At 50.9% G+C, this 16,924-nt stretch overlaps 1 protein-coding gene across 5 annotated transcripts in view; it reads right to left on the reverse strand.

Annotated features, from left to right (window-relative positions):
* SEMA5B (semaphorin 5B) overlaps positions 1–16,924 on the reverse strand; it is a 112,826-nt gene that overhangs the window by 24,307 nt on the left and 71,595 nt on the right. For all 5 annotated transcript variants that reach the window (XM_046003727.1, XM_046003728.1, XM_046003725.1 and 2 more), the window contains 3 exons: positions 13,132–13,329; positions 7,814–7,913; positions 4,695–4,740 (listed from right to left, as the gene is read on the reverse strand). In XM_046003727.1, coding sequence (XP_045859683.1) covers positions 4,695–4,740; positions 7,814–7,913; positions 13,132–13,285 — 300 coding nt within the window. In that variant the 5' untranslated portion in view covers positions 13,286–13,329. The remainder of the gene's footprint in view (positions 1–4,694; positions 4,741–7,813; positions 7,914–13,131; positions 13,330–16,924) is intronic.

Raw genomic sequence — 16,924 nt, forward strand, 5'->3', positions numbered from 1 at the left:
AGAGAAACACTGTTTTAGCTGCATACCCCATTAGTGTCCTTTAGCCTTCTTGGAGTCTTAAATTTTGGAGACTCACCAGTTAGCTCTTTAGAGAAAGGGTCTTAGTCTCCCTTTGTTGGGGGAGGGGTAAAATGGATGATGGGACTGCTATGTGGGATGGGATAGAAGCCCTGGATTCCAACCTCTCACTTTAGACAATTTCAACTAGTTCCCCGTCTTATTGTTATATGTCATCCTCACATTCCACAATACTTAGCAACCCAATTGCTGAGCCCTTCGGGGGGGGGGGGGGGGGGTGGCGGCGGTGTTCAGCTTACTTCTCTGCCATATTTTCCTCTGTAAACTGTTCTGCTCTGCTGAATCTGTTATGACTGTCCATCCATGTCCCATCTCCCTAAAATGTGTTTAATCTCTTCTCCATTGACGTCTCTCTGTCATTGTGGATCCAAACCATTAAAAATTCCTCACCATCCTTTTAGTGGGTTTTTGTGAAGATGTGGGGATAGATATGTATGATCAAGCAATGTGCCATGCATAAAGCTTTAAACTAGGACCGTCCCAGAAATTCCAGTATAGCAATCTCTGGTAACTACATGGTTTTTTGCTATGGGAGAAAACAGACGAGTTGGTCAGGAACTGGAGAATCTCCTTGCAGAGACTCAGCACCTCCCTTGGACGCCAGTGACAATGGCTCAACATTAAAATATCCTCTCAGCATTAAGTCCACTATTCAGCATAGGTTAGATTTCAAAGAACTTGATCGCTGCCAGACAAGCCTGGAGAATGTAGCAATAACTAGAAAAGAGCTCAGAATCAAGCTTCACTGCCAAGGCCGAACAAAGCCCCATATGCGTGCTGACACGTATGTGCAGAACAGTCTGCGTTTCTGCACTTTCGGGACATCTGGCAGCCCAAGGTCATAAATCCATTGCAATTAGGCTGCCAGTCAACTCATCCCCTGGAACCCGTCCAGCAAAGGGCAGAAAATTGACAAATCCAAGTTAGCTCATCACACAGCAGCCCCTGACACTATGGGCCACTGGTCACCTTTTCTTTCCCCAAACCAGTTTAAGTTACACTAATAAATAACCTCCACAGATGAGGTGATTTGACTCAAACCTGTCCACAAGCCTGAGTACACACACACACACACACATGCACACACACAAACATACGTGCACACACGCTTTCTGTGCTGCTTTATGCATCTCCCCTCCCTTTAGCACGCTCAGCATTTCGATTTTCCTGAAGGAATAGTCGTTTACATAAATTGTTTAATAGAAGTCCTTTTAATGCACACTGGTTTGCATAAACTGTTTGTATTTAGATTTTTCTTTAATTATTTAAACTATCAATAAAGCATGGAGCTTTAAGTTTGGTTAAATCCTACCCTGGGGCTAGCGGGGTGATCAGTTGGCTGTAAGGAGAGTTAGAGCCATGGGGACCCCCGGGGCAAATGGGGAGTAGAGGAAGCCCGGCGGGAGGGGGGTTGCTGGGCCCTTCCTCTCTCCTGTGGGCAGTGGTCTGCTCCACTTTGGATAGCAGATGCTGCAGACTGAAAGCTTATAAGCAGGGACCCAAAGCCCAGAGAGGGCAATGGAAGGGCACTTGCTGAGGTCAGGCTTCTGTGGTCAAAAGTCAGGGCTTGTTCACCAGGTCAGATGATAGAGCAGGGGACTGGAGGCCGGGGTTCCCCCCAAGCCTTTCCAGGGAATGCTACGCAGCTCACTCCAACTTCTCTCCCTCTCTCCACTTTATGGCCAGAAGGTACTCACTACAGTGGGGATGTGGGCATGAAAAGTATTTATTCCTCTCCTGAGTTCTGTCATGGAGAATCCACTCTGGACTCCTGAGATCAGGCCCCAAAGAGACCCCCTGGGATGGTGGTAAAACCAATTCCTGGTGCACTTGTGGCTGATTTGCCACCACTGAAGCTGAGCCCCGCCCCCAGCGTGAGCCCCCAGTGTGCCTATGGGGCCAGCATAAGGTCTCTTCCTAGGGCGGAGGCCAGGTCATCTCAGAGAGGGATGAACCCAATGCCAGGCCTCATCAGCAAGCCAGAGAGTCCTAACATCTGATCAGGTGTGGGACCCGGGATGTGCTGTCAAGGACACCTGGGGAGGCCAAACCAGCTGGGCAGCACCTACAGAAAAGATACTAAATTTGGCTGCACACTGGAATCACCCGGGATTTAAAAAATCCCAGTGCCTCGCTGTACCTCGACCAATCAAGTCAGAATTTCTGAGGGTGGCACCCAGGCATCAGTGTTTTTTAAATCTCTCCTGATGGTTCTAGTGGGCAGCGAAGAGTGAGCCACTAGCCAGGCTAGCTCCATTCCCAAGCTGATCTATGCTACCCAGCTCTGGAAGCCAGAAACCTAGATGGCACCACAGGGGCTCAAGTCTTTGGCTAAGCCCTCCAGGGCTGCTAACTTCCCCAACTCCAGGGTGACCTTCATGCGGAAGACTGTGCTGGGTGCTTTTGATGTTGTGACCCTGCGTGTTTCTGTTTCCTGAAGATCTTTCTCTTCTCTCCGTCCCCATTCCACTGCCTTAGTTCCATTTTCCCCACTACTCACTTGGGTTCTGGCAGTTGCCTCCTAACTGGCTCTTCCACTAATCCATTCCCTGCACCAGGCCAAGTGATCTAAACACCAAAACTGGTCATGCCACTTCTCTGCTTAAAACACTTTGGTGAGCCCCATTGCATTCAAATTAACATATAGACTCCTCAGCTCAGCAGTAAAGACCCTCCAGTGTGGCTCCTCTCTTTCCCCAGGCCTCACCGGCCACCCCTCTCCACTCACACCCCATGATCCTGAGCACTGGGCCCCTTAGTACCCCATGTTATCTCACACCTCTGTGTACCCCCCTCAGCTGCTTGGCAAACCCCCGTCCTTCAAGCTCCAGCCCAAGGGAAGCTTTCCAAGAAAGCTTTGCAGATCATATGGAGCCTGATGGGTTCTTCATGCCTCTGAGCCGTCGCTGAACCCAGCATTCACCCCGTCCGGCATGCTTCCCACTGCATCGTTTTTATCTCTGTGCATCCGTTTCTCTTTCTCTTTTTGACCACTTCACTGCTCTAGTACTGCTCCTAGAAGACCTTCATTTGCAGACTTTGGGGACCTAACAAAAAGCTAACTGCCTGAGCTCAGGGCAGGGCTCCTGGATCCACTTCCTTCCACCCACTTCCAACCGCCTCAGCACCAACTTGCCCCAGGCCCTGACCTGCTGGGCTTGGCATCTTGGCTTCATTTTCTGTGGCTGTCAAATGGTGACTAAGTTCTGGACGGGCTGCTTGTTAGCAAGCTCGCAAGCTACTGGAAGCTGCCACAGCCCAGACCCAGAACCATGCCACAGATACCCCATCCAGGACAGGGAATCATTTGTGATCTCATCTGCTTATTCCTGAGGCCAGTGACTGAGCCTGGGTCACCTTTGGATCTCAAATGCCTAGTACTATGCCTGAGACCAGACCTGGCTTTCAGTAGGTACTCAATACATGTTTATTGGGTGGGTTGATGAATGGAGGGTGGCTTGGCTGCTTAAGGTAAGGACTGAAAGATAGATGGACCCATAAATGGATGAATGGCATTTTCCTTTCAATTTGTCCTAGGTCCTCTGGGCCCTTCCCTTCTGATGGTTGGACATTTTCTGCTCTCTTTCGCTGCCCCTCTGGCAACCAGCTGCAATGTGGCCCCTGTGGGTAGATACCCAGGCCCAGCTGGAAGAAACCAGACCAGAATGTCACAACAGCTCACCAAGGAGGTGCCCCCGTCCCCAAATGCCCTTTGCTGTGAAATCCTGTACCAAACAGCCCAGCACCTGACCACCTCCTATAACCGTTCCATAATAAGGTCCGAGGCAGCACTCATCATCTTGTCTTGGCTACACTGTGAGCTCTAGAGGTCAGGGTCTGCTTGTCTTAGAGCCCCTGCCCACCCCCACCCCAGTTCTGACGAAATAAACACTCAAGCCTTCCAGACACAAGAACTGAGTCTTTTCCTTCACTGAGGAAGAGATGGACTTTTTTCTAGAATATTCTGCCTCTGCAGAAGTGGTTTGGCATCTGTTTCTCAATCTGGGATAAATGTTCTGGATCAAGGAGTCCCATTAAAATGCCTCCCAGAGCACTTAGGGAATTATGCTTGGGGAGTCCTTCTTGGCAGCAGATAATAAATCAATCACAGCTCAGTGAAAATGCTGCATTAGAATGGGATCACTCAGGCCAAGCTAAGAAAGGAACCAGGGATACCCTTTCTCTCGAGGCCAAAACTCAGACCTTCCTGTAGGACTAAGAAGGACGAACCATTCCAGTTAGTCCAATAATGTCCCAGATTTCACACCATAATCCCTGCATCCTGGGACCCCTTGTTCCCAGGCAAACAGGGCCAGCTGGTCATCCCCACCCACGTGCTCCTTCTCTCCTGTGGCAGCAGCCCCTCTCCATGATGCAGGAGCCCCAGATCTCTCCACGTTTATGTGACCATGTCCCTATCTGCAGCTACCATCCCCCAGTTACCTGGAAGCCAGTCTGAGTCCATGCCCATGGGGCTCCTGTTTTTGCCCCTAAGGGCTGAATTTTGAATCTTGCTCCCTCTGCTACCCCAGCCCCGGCTCCCAAACCCCAGGGAAATCACAGGGAACGGAATGGAAGGGAAGGGAAGGGAAGGGAAGGGAAGGAGGCAAGTGTACCTGAAGGAGAGAAACATTGGCAAGGCTGAGTCTGAAGAGGTAGTTCCTGTGAAAACAGAGACAGAAATCGTAAGTCAAGCTGGCTCTGCTGGTAGGGCCCCAGGAAGCAGCTTCTTGGCTCCTGCTTCATGCGGGGCTAGGTGCAGAGTGCAGAGGGCCTATGGTAGGCCAACCCCAGGGAGAGCTTCACCTCCACTGGCTCTTTTGAACTTCCAGCAACCCCGGGAATAGAGAGAGAAAATTTCATTTACAGACGAGGAAACAGCTTGGATCAAGGTCCGAGTAGCAGAGACAGTAAGCAAAGGAGCTGGGATTAAAACCCAGACTTGTCTAGTCCTGAAGCCCACACCGTCCCTGCCCCCTGGCGGTGCTGGCAGGCCCAGGGAGCAGCCCCACCACCATCTTCCCAGCCAGGGAGCCCACTTCTGTTAAACTGGGAGCCTCGTGGACCTCCTGCTAATAAGCCATCTCCTTCCTTCTAGCCGGATGCACTCCGCTCCTCAGACAGGCCAGCCATCTCTCCCGACACGGGGCCTTGGGCCCCTCCAAGTCCCATCTGCCTTGTCATCTCCTGCCATCCCTCCTGCAGGGACTCTGGATCTGACCTTCCCATGGCCACCTCCCTGGACCGCCATGTCTCCTCTTGCTCAGATCACCACGTCCGTCCTCTCCCGGTTCCTGTCCCACACCACCCAGCCCACACAGCGCTGCCAGCCTCATCGACCCCAAATGCTGTTTTCATCCCATCGGCCTGCTGCTCGAAAACCTTAAATAAGGAAACGTGTCCACACAGAAGTCTGCACATGGATGTTTTTCACACCTTGATTCACAATTGCCCACACTCTGAAGCAACCAAGAGGCCTTTCAGCGGGTGAACGGGTCAATACACTGCGGTGTATCCAGATACTAGAACATTCCACAGAGCAAAAAAGAAGTGAGCGGTGGGCACCAGGGACATCGCTTTGCATGGACTTTGAAATTATGACTCATCACGGACATGGAGGGTGGCAGGGCCACTGGCCAGCATGCCATGCAAAAGTGACCGCAGACTCACTGAACAGACCCCGCGGCAGAGGCAGGGAGAATTCCGGCTTGGCTACCTGCTGGGCACTCTCTGGGAGCCTCAGTGCCTGCATCTGGGAAATGGAGAAACAAATGCCTGCCTTTCTCATTTCACAGGGCTGTGAGACAGGGGAATGGTGTGATGTGTGCTAAGAGGCTTTATTAATATCAAGCAGATGTAAAGTCTTGGTTTTCCCTAAGAATTTTCTGTCTTTCCTTCTAACATCTTCTTTTGGCCATTCGTCTTTTGGTTACTGAGGTGTTTAGGAATAATTGCTTTAGAACTTTCTGGCCTACCTCAGCTGTACTGAGAAGAGAATTGAGGAGAAAGGAGTGGGCCAGCAGGAGAAGGGAGGCCCTGCTGTAGGAATCCGGGGGCCTGAAGGAGACCTCAGCCTAGGGGCTTCTCTTCCCCAGCTGTGGCTCCAGGCCCAGCCTCCACTTAGCTTCTTCGCTGTCCTGGGGCTGGGCAGGCCTCCCCGGTGACCTTGGCTCCAGACCTCTGCTGGACCTCCCTAGCCCCTGCCCTGTAGAGCTTCCCCGCCCCCTCCGTCCTGGCCTGAGGACAGATGGGCTCCGGCTCTGCTCTCAGGGAACACCAGCATCTGCTCACAGCTTTAAAAAATTAGGGGAAGCATTGCATCACTTTATTAATTATTATCCCATCAAAAATCATTCATCACAGCATTGCTCGCAGTCTGCTCTTCTGGGAGATGAGAACAGAGAGAGATCTCTGCAGGCTGACCCGCCCCTAAATCCCTTGGAATAAGACAGGGTATCCATGAGTGAAAAATATCCCAGCCTGAATGCCAGAGACCCAGGGGCTCAGAAAGAATGGGGGAAACGTCTAGCAGAAGAAAAGGAGGAAGGAAAGTGACCTAGAGAAAGGGGGAGACCCAGGACCCCAGGACCCACTTGATTTGCTGTGAGGGCTACAAGGGACCAAGTCAAGGCCTGACTTTCCCTGTCTCTGAGGGCACAGGCAGGCTCACAGAGTGGCAAAGCCCTAGAATGGTGAGAAAGAGCCGAGTGAACACAGGCGGGTGGCCCAACCCTTCCAAGCCTCAGCGAGCCAGGCCATACAATGGGGATAATCACAGAACACCCTGCTTGAGGCGAATGTGAAGATGAGGTGACTTATTACATGCGTCATTCATTACATGCTGGGACTGCTCTCCTGCATGTGTGGGATGCTCTTGTCATCTTATCATGTGGTCTTGGGAAGCTCCCCTCCCCCTCTCCTGTCCCTTGCCTCTTCATGTTTAAATCAAGGGCAGTTGGATTAGACTAGTGGTTTTCAAACCTGAGAGTCATCAAACTCACCTGGAGAGCTGCCTAAAACACACTGCTGCCCCCTCCACCCCCAAACTTCAGATTCAGCTGGCTTGGGGTAGAGCCCAAGAATTTACATTTCTAACAAGTTCCCAGGGACTGTTGCTCCTGCCCACCAGGGACCACACTTTGAGACCCACTGGAGTAAACCTCTCTAAGCTCCCTTCCTTTCTAGAGTTGATGGTCCATGCTTTTGTGAGAACTATGTCCTTCTATACTGCGTCCACAAGTCCTCCGTGGAGCCGGAACAGCAGGGTTCAACAAGATGAGCAGCGCAGAGGGGAGTGAAGGGCTTCACAGGAGAAGCCGGCTGCGAGTCCGGCATCCCAGGTGCAGGCGGCTGGCCAGCCAGCAGGGGGCTCCTGGGGACCTTTTCTGCAGGGAGCTCCAGGGGAGGACATCGACGGACAGGGCAGTCCTGGCAGCAGGGTAGGGACAGGGGGTAGAAGGTGGCCGGCAGGTGTTCTGCTCTCGGTAACTACCAACCATGAAGGAATATGGCTTGCTGAGATCTGGAGGTCTAGAGGTCACCTCCCACCTCTGCTCCCCCCCACCTTGCTTCAACTAATGCTTCCTTTTGTGGGAGACAGACATTCAGATACAGAAAAGGAACCTGGGCCCAAGACAAGGGTCTGCCCATAGTGGGCTCATCCCAAATAATATTCCCTCCACCCAGTTCTAAGCACACCGCCACTGGCGGCACCAGCCCTCCTATACCCCCTTACCTGGCTCCCACGATGAGCTGGTTCCTGGAGGGATCCAGGGCAAGCTGGGAGAAATCCCGGGCTCCAGGGTAGGTGAAGTTAAAGACCCACGGCTTCAGATCTGGTGGAGGGAGAGACAGCCATTCTGGTTACTGCTGTACCAGCATCCACCCCCAGAATGGAAGGGCTAAAGTCAGCATGAAGTCAGGGAGTAATGAAGCAGGGGCACTCCCGAGACCTCGATTCCACCTGCCCCCTCTGTGAGCAGCCAGCTGGGGGACAGGGAATGGGGGTGTTGTCACTGTTCCTGCTGTGTTCCCTAGTTTGGAGAAGGGCTCCCCCTAAACCCCTAGCCATCCAAAGCAAAACTGTAATTATCCTTGACTCCCATTAGACCTCCCCAGCACTTAAAAACACTCACAAATTCCGACTGTTCCACCTCCAAGAAATCCATCCCTCTTGCCCTCTGTACCCCACTCCCATTCCAAGCTACAAGGGTCTCTTGCCTGGACTGGTGCCAAGAGCATCCTCTCTAGCCCGGCCTCCACTCATGCCAGTCAACTGCTTAGAACCCTTTACTAGCTCCCAGTTGCCCCAAGGAAAAGTTGCAATTCCTGTGAAGGCCTTTGGGTTCTGCACTCACTGTCTTCCTTCCCGGTTTGAATGCCAGGTACATTAACTATTTAGTAACCCACCGAGAGAATGATGCTTCATCTTTTACATCCCCCTCAAACAACCACCCCAGCCACACTAAACTAGAACACTGTGCAGATCTCTCTCACCGAAGCCTGCAAACCTTTGCCCCTCTGTGCTTCCTCAATGGAACAGTCTTGTTCACCTCCATCCCCATTGCACCTCCTCCGAGAAGCCTTCCCTGACTCCTCCAAGCCAGGGTAAGGTCTCTACTGCCATCAAAGCCCCCATCTTGCTGGGGGTCTAGTCCCGTTGTTTTCTCTGGGAGGTAGGGAGGATCTTGCCTCTTAGACCTGTAGGCTCTGCACAGCGCCTGAAAGGAGTCTAGTGAATGCATGAGTAATTCACTTCCTTCTGTATACGAAGAATCAAGCTTTTGGACAAGACTCCACGGAAGTGGGAATAACGGGGACGTGTGTGGTCAGTCTTGAGTCCTGTCTCCAAGGAAGGCCAAAGCCCACCACGGGATTGGGGGGTTGGGCAGAGACTTCACAGCCCTCTGGATGAATGGGCAGTCTTCTGAGGAGGGTATGCCTGGGGCACAGTGCCTAGCTCAACTTCCATCTTACCCTCCCACTGGAGACCCCTCTTCTCCTATCCGGGTCCACAGTCCCTTAGCAGCTCCCCTCAGCCCTGGCCTCATGGGATGGGGGAGGGACCTGGCCAACATGAGCAAGCCATGGGGCAGAGAACTTTTATGTCAATGGGGATGAAGATGAGGGGGAAATGTGAGACCCTGTGCTGTCTCTCCGCAGTGCATTAGCAAATGGCTCACAGAAGGTCCAGAGGAGTGTGTGTGTGTGTGTGTGTGTGTGTGTGTGTTGTGTGTGTAATCCAGGGGAAATAAATCATTGCTCATTATCCTCCACTACAGAGTAAAAGCAGCCCTTCATTTCTGCACGATAGGCAAACACTTAATCGCTCCCTGGAGAACAGGAGGTTTTGTGAGCTGGATGTTTTTCTGAAAACTGTGATATGCACGATTTAAAAAAAAAAGAGAGGAAGAAAGTAACTCTGCAGCAAAATATAGCAAAACCCTTGGGTCTGCCTGGGCCCTCAGCAGGTTAGCCAGGATCGTCATGAATTTGCAATGCCATCTGAGCAATACCGGTGTAAAAAGTAGATTGGGAGTCCGGTAGGCTGGGTTTTTAGTAGACCTCAGGGCCAGCCTCAGAAATCCTGGCAGATAGTATACTACCTTAGAGACTAAGCCAAGGGTCCTCCTCCTCCAAGAAGACTTCCTGGATTGTAATCTCCCCACCCTGAGTTTATTTTGTTCCATATTCTCTCTACCTTGTCTGGTTTACTCACATTGCTTGTTTTTGTTGCTCTAAATGTGCTCAAGTCTGTTTTCTGTGTGTGCGGGGGGAATACGAGGGGCTTGCCTGTCCCCATCGGACTGCATGCTCCCCAACAGTAGCAACTGGGTCACACTTCATTCAGTTCTCCTCTTCCCCTCCGACGGGGATCTTCCAGGTGTGGGCAGCTGAACAGGGGAGGAGGTAGTGTGATTGGTGTGCAGCAAGCCAGAAGAAACTCTGTCTGGGGACTTCTCAGCCCGGTCTTCACTAAAGCCCTTTCCTGGGGTGGGGGGCAGGGAAGGGAAAACTATACAGAGCAGGAGCGGGGGTGGTTGACAACGGGAGGAAGGGGCAGTGATAGGAGTGGAGTGTGGCAGCCCCTTCCAGTTTCTGTCCCTCTCCCCCGGCCCCAGAGGGACCCCTGACAAGGGCAAGGGGAAAGGGGCGAGGGGAGAGAGATGCAGCGGGTGCAGTACGATGATCCTGGGGGAGCTGTCTCGGGAAGGGAGCCAGCTTCCTCTTATTAAACAGGCAAACAGGACCAGAGGGAAGGCTGTCTTTAAAACACCAAGCACGTTCTGAGCTCCATGTGCAGTGAAGGCTTTGGACGGCGACTTTAAGAGAAAAATGACATTCTCCATGACGCGCTTGTGATTTTAATTATAGTCAATTCAATTACCCACTTTGTGGATTAACCACTGTCAGTGTTAACTCCATGCTGGCTTCTCCCTGCCTCCTAGAAATTCCATGCTCTGGCAGAAGGAAGGATGTGCAGGCCAAAGACAAACACAGGTGGGCCCCCCTTAAAAGAAACCCGTAGGAGAAAATTTAACCTTATGAAATAGAAAAATGCCTGTCAGGTTCTGCAACTGGCAGTTCCTCTAGGGCATTTAGGGGTTACTCACAGATCAGCCAGTTGTCAGGGGAGAAGGGAACTCACAGCTACAGGGCTAGAAGCCTACTGATCAGTCAGAAATAAAATGTAACATCTGAGGGGATCCTGGGAGCTGGGGGTTGGCACTGGGCTTGGTCGTGTGGCAACTTCTCTGGAATGTGGCATCACCAAGAACACAGTCAAGTCACCCAAAATGAGTTGAGTCCCTCATGTGTGCTCAGCGGTACTAAAAGATGCGAGGAGATGAAAGATCCAGTCCTGGTCCAGGACCAATAGCGCTGGGGAACCAAAGGGAGTGACATGTAAGGAACAAGAGGTATTCGAGTACCCAAAGGGGACTCTCTCTCCCCTGATGTCCCACAGCACCCAGCTCTGTCCCTGGTGTCAAGTAGGGCTCAATAAAAATTTGGTGAATGGATAAACAAAGTTGTCAGACTAGAGAACTGGGTGGGTGGAGGGCAGGCCAGGAAGGTTGGGGGGGGCGGGGGGGGGCGGGGAGAAGCAGACACGATGCTTCTCTCCTGGGCTGTCAGTCTAGATGATGGACCATCTCTGCTTGCTGGGGGGAAGGAGATTCCTTAGTTACTCTGTGTCAGCTGGAGCCTCATTTCTCCATTCAGAAAGAGGGTGGGCGGAAAGTTAGTTTCATTCAAGTGATATACATCTGCAGATTAAAAATGGTGTCAAGGAAAAAAAAGGGGGTGACAAGGAAGCCAAGCACTCGAGGAACATATCTTCTACCTCTCCCTCTCCAGTTGGCTCCAGTACAGGTATAGACCAGCCTGGTGGGGGTGGGGGGACAGGAATTCCCATGCTCTCCTTCCATTGTCCCTGACCCGAGACTTAGGCCAACTATGTCCCCCAGCAAGGCCCCTGAGAGGAAATGGTCCATCAGGAGCTGCCACAGGGCGTCCAACAAGAGAACAGCCCTCGGAATCCCACCCCTTCTGTCCCCTACTTGGTCCTTCCCTTCAGTGACAGGCACCAGAACTCAGAGCCATCAGAAGTCTGAGAGTGTACGCGTGTTTTGTAGGCTTAAGGACACTGCTAATTTACTTTAATCCACTTAAGCCTTCAAAGCCTTGGATCCCAGCTCAAACAAGACAGCACTGAGAAGACAGCTGCAGATTCTCCTCCCAGAGACAGGAGCCAGCCCACAGCTGGGAATCCCGCACTTCTAAAGCATCCCAGCTTCCCCCACTTTACCACCCCTCAACCCGTCCCACCCCCCAAATCCCATGTCAGCCTCAGACTCTTGCATTTATTTTTCCGCTCCGGTTTCCATCTTGCCCCCCTTGACTAGCTGTGTGGAATCCCAGAGGACGGCTTCTCATCCTCCTGCCCAGGGGCCCTGAGGAGCTCCAGTCACTCCCCCATGGGGGCTGGAAGAGCCCTTGGATGCCTGCCGTTAAGTCCTGCCTCAGACAAAACTCTCCAAAGCTCTACACCTCGGCCCTCCCATTTGTTTGTTTGTTTTTTTTTTTTAAGTTGGAAAAATTGAATTGGGTTTTTTTTTTAACATCTTAATTTTATTTTATTTTTATTTTATTTTTTTCAGTTGTTAAAGGAGATTGACCATCCTTGCCCTGCCTCCCTGTTAAGGTCATTGTGATGTGGAAGTAGGGCAGGTGTTTGTTTATTAGACTTATGAACCTGGGGACCCCTTCAAGCTACACCTGAAGATTCCAGCATGAGCTGCCATGCAGGTGACGGTTCTGGAAGGGTCGATGTGATTGTGGCCCCACCGGGGAGCCCCACACTGGCCACCAGTTTATGGGATGACATCCGGGATGTTCTGGTATGTGTTTTGTTTGGGATTAGATTATCATTGAATATATGTATATTCATTTTAGAAACTTTTACTGAGAATTTATAGACCCATCAGAAAATGTCCAGCGATTCACAAATCCCAGTCTGTGAAACACTTTAATAGGACATCTCATGCCCTCCCTTGACAGACAAAGGGAGTTATTAGTCATCGAGCCCCCCTTCCCTGTGGGTTCCCAGGGCCCCGAAGACAGGCGTCCCTGCAACTGTCTTAGAGCAGCAGCAAGCTTCCAGAGAGCTCCAGCACTTCCTAAGCAGGGAGTCATCTTCATTCTGCCTCCCAGGGGAGCTATGAAACAGAGCTCATGCTTCCAGAAGAGCTAGAACTGAGATGGTCAAAGAACTTTTGCCCACTCCAACCAGAGCACACACACCCCCGCTTCTAACAGGGATCCCAGAGAAATGGGCCCTCCTCCCCCTGGTGAACATGCATGAAAGCTTAAATAAACAGTCTGGAGACTCAAATCAGAGCCCTCCAGCCCATGGCTGCCCATCCTTCTTACATCTATCCCCAAGGGGGGACATCCGGGACTTCTGAGAGCTGGAGACCCTGCCGCGTCCAGACCCAAGTCCTTCTAGAACCAGGCATCTCGAAACAGGGGCTAGTGGGAAGTGGTTCTCACCTGCAAAGGCCACAGTGGGGTGTTCCCTCAGGCTGCACAGCTGCGGCTCACTGCTGGGCTCAGGGGCGACCTCCTGGGAGCTGGACAGGTGGAACACCAGCAGTGTGAGGCTGGGCGGCAACAGGGTGACAGCCAGGGGTCCCGGGAACACCATGGTGGGCCCCTCCCCAGTCCTAGCTCCCGGCAGGCGGGGAAGATCTGCAAGGCAAATATACTGAATCTCACCACGCGCTCCCTCAGCAGCGCCCACTTCTCCCTGCTTTCTCCAAGGTTGTGAGCCGTCCCCCCGGGCTCTGTGGTGTAAATAAATTTATATTTTATTTATGAGACTTACAGTTTACCTCACCCTTGTAACACAAAGTTAATAGATCATATCTTGAGAGCTAATTTCCCTTGCAGTGGTATTCTGGATAAAACTGACAAATTACAGAGCTTTTTCTATTATGATCCCAAACGGCTTAAAATTAGTTTTCATGATAAAGGTGGTATCTAGGGGTTTTAATAAGTGGAGCTGGGACAAGAGGGTAGCCACTCGTAAAAAGATAAATTTGGATCCATAATCCACACCTCGTACTAGGAAAAATTCCAACTGGATACAAGATTTAGTCGTTAAGAATAAAATCATAAAAATACTAGAAGAAAATGTGGGCAGAGTTCTTTATAACCTTGGAATAGAGAACCATGACTCAAAAATCCAGAAGTTGTTAAAGAAAAGATTGACAAATTTAATTACATAAAACCCCAAACTTCTGCGTGGCCCCCTCCCCCCAAAAGTGAACACCAAGCAAAATCAAAAAGGCAAGTGACAAACAGTCTGTTTCTCCCTCTGCCTCTCCCCTTGCTTGTGCCCTCTTTGTCCTTCTTTCTCTCTCAAATGAATGGATAAAATTTAAAAAAAAAATAATGAGAGCAAAGCAAATTAAGACTTAGCAGAGGTAAGCACTGTTCACCTATCACTTTAGCAAAAATCCAAGTTAGGCGGCACTCTCGGCGAGGCTGTGGGAAAGGGGATGCTTGTAGAAACCATGGTGCAGACCAGTATAACCACCAGGGACAGGAGTCTGGCCAAACGGCAGAGGTGTGTCCTCTTCGACCTGATTTCTGGGAGTCTTAACCCGTGCTACTCAAAGTGTGGTCCACGGATCAGTGACCATCCACAACCTGCAACGACTTTGAGGTAAGATAAACACAGAAACTTGAGAGGGAGTGCTGAAAAAACTTTATGGTAATGTGACAGAGTAATTTTTATGTCCATTGGATCTAATAAAATTTGGGGGCTTGTATCTTTCCTAGTTTTTTTTTTTTTTTTTTGTCAATTCACTTCTCTAGTAATTCACTTTTATTGAATTTTACATAAGTACCCATCTGTGACAGATTGTAAATTGAAATGTAAAACCTGCTCCTTCGCCAGAGATCATGGAGAGGCAGAAATAGACTAAAGAGGCACCCCTGTACATATGCAAAGTGATTCATGTACAAGACGATCCCACGGGGCATTCTTTGAAATAACAGAAGACACGACCAACTGTCTAGCCACTGGACACCACTTAAATAAGCTATGGCATATATTTGCGATGGAATACTATGCAGCTCTAGAAAAGAATGGCGATTTTTCTCTAAATTTTGGTAGGGAGAAATCTCCAGGTATATTAAGTGAAGAAAACAAAACAAAACCAAACCCACAAACCAGAACAGTGTAATAGTATGCAACTTTGTGTGTAAAAAAAAAAAAAGAAGGTAGAAATGAGACTATATATTTATACATGCTTGTATTAGCATTAACATAAATAAACCCAAACTAATTGTAAAGCTGGTTACCTATAAGCAGCAAAATCATGATCGAGGCTTCCTAACATACCCCTGTTTTTGTTATTTTTGCTTTTCATTATTAAATATGTTTAATATTACCCATTCCATAAAAAATTTAAAGACTGTTTAAAAGCTAGTTTAGTTCCCTAAAATGTCTAATGTTGGGGAGCACAGCAGTTCCTCCGGAGTCTGACTCAGACCCTCTGAATCAGCTCCCACCTTTCTCCTTCCCCGTCACCAAGCCTAGCTGACAGCACATCGCTCACCTGTGACCCCTCCTTGGAGTCACGTCCTCACCTGGGAAATACAAGGTTGCACCAGGTCAGGGATTTCTGGCTGGAGGTGGGAGCAAAGCAGAATCACCTGCAGTGGGGGTGGGGTCCTGGGTCCAGTGGGTGAGTGATCCCAAAAGGGATTCCGACAAACTTCTGCAGGGACTAGAGACCCCTAGGGGTCCTTCCCGCTCTAAGACCCTTTGCTCTGGGCGCCTGGGTGGCTCAGTGGTTTAAGCCGCTGCCTTCGGCTCAGGTCATGATCTCAGGGTCCTGGGATCGAGTCCCGCATCGGGCTCTCTGCTCGGCGGGGAGCCTGCTTCCCTCTCACTCTCTCTGCCTGCCTCTCTGCCTACTTGTATCTCTCTGTCAAATAAATAAATAAAATCTTTAAGACCCTTTGCTCCTAACCCCTCCTATTTCTTCTCTTCCTATTGACGTTGCCTTACTCTAGGTCTAGAAAATGAGAGCAGGGTGATTTTCTTCCTGCCTGTTTCGGCACACACATGTGAGATGGGCTAACACCTGACATTGTGTTGTTTCGAGTTTTGTAGGAAATCCACCGGTGACTGTGGACTTTGCACCCAGCAGAACCCCCTTCTCCCTTACCCTGGCTGATCCTGCATCCCACGGAGCATTGGTCCCTAGAGCACCTCCATGGTCCCCTGAGCCTCAGGGGCAAACGTGGGACTCTCTGTTCCTCCCCAGGAGAGCTGGCCATCCCTCTTCAAGGAAACCCACCGGGAGGGAGGTTTGGTCCAGGCATACCCCCTGGAGTGATTTTCGAATGGCCACTGGCATGGTGTTATTCCTGAGAGCTGAACGGGGTCTTTCCTGCTGCACAGGGCTGGACACTGCTACGGAATTTCCTCTTGCCCTTCGACACTTCTGCTAGATGCTTTCTATTTGTCCCTCTACTCTGTCCCCTCCTCCCCACTCAGTGCCTGGACTGCAACAGGGGACTCCTTCCCTCTGTTTGGCCAATGGAGGCACTGGGAGAGATGGGAGGAAGGAGGGAGAAGGGAGGGAGCAGGGTCAGTGGCTGCACCCCTTCTACCTCAGAAGGTCAGAGTTAAGCCCCCTGGTTTCAACAATCACCTGGCTCCCCCTTCCTCCCTTGGCCTGGGGCTGGGGCTACTTCCTGATAACCAGCTGCAGGGTAGAGCCCAATGAGCAGTCCCATAAGGCTCCCAACCCCTTCCCAGACCTTCATAAATAGTTCCTTTATTAAACTGCCCTCCCATGTCCTGATCTGAGTGTACCATCTGTTTCCTGGGGGACCCTGACCGATAACAACATCTCACGGGTGATAGTCGACACAGAGGCAAATATCATCTTTTCAGATCTTAGCTGGGGCTTTGCCTCCATCAGCCCCTCACATGAGATGCTATGGCAACGGCCCTCCCCTCATTTTTCCCCACCCTCCCTTGGCCCCATCTTTCCTCCAGGCCACAGGCCTTAAAGTACCTAATTTCCACAGCAGAAGTTCCAGTCACATCATGGCTTTTATGTAAATATGTCCTCAAAGTCCCTCCTGAATCAGTAATTACTAGATTAATATCACCTGGTCCACCTTGCGCCCCGCACCGCCCAGCGCTGCGGCTGTTTGAGAAGCGAAGGGAACAGCTCACAGGAATGGGGGCGGGGAAGAGTGGGTGGGGGGCAGGACCCTGATTTCAGATCAGCTCCACTCAAATGAGGGAGGAGGAAGA

The sequence above is a fragment of the Meles meles genome, chromosome 4, assembly GCF_922984935.1.
Source record: "Meles meles chromosome 4, mMelMel3.1 paternal haplotype, whole genome shotgun sequence".
Lineage (NCBI taxonomy): Eukaryota > Metazoa > Chordata > Mammalia > Carnivora > Mustelidae > Meles > Meles meles.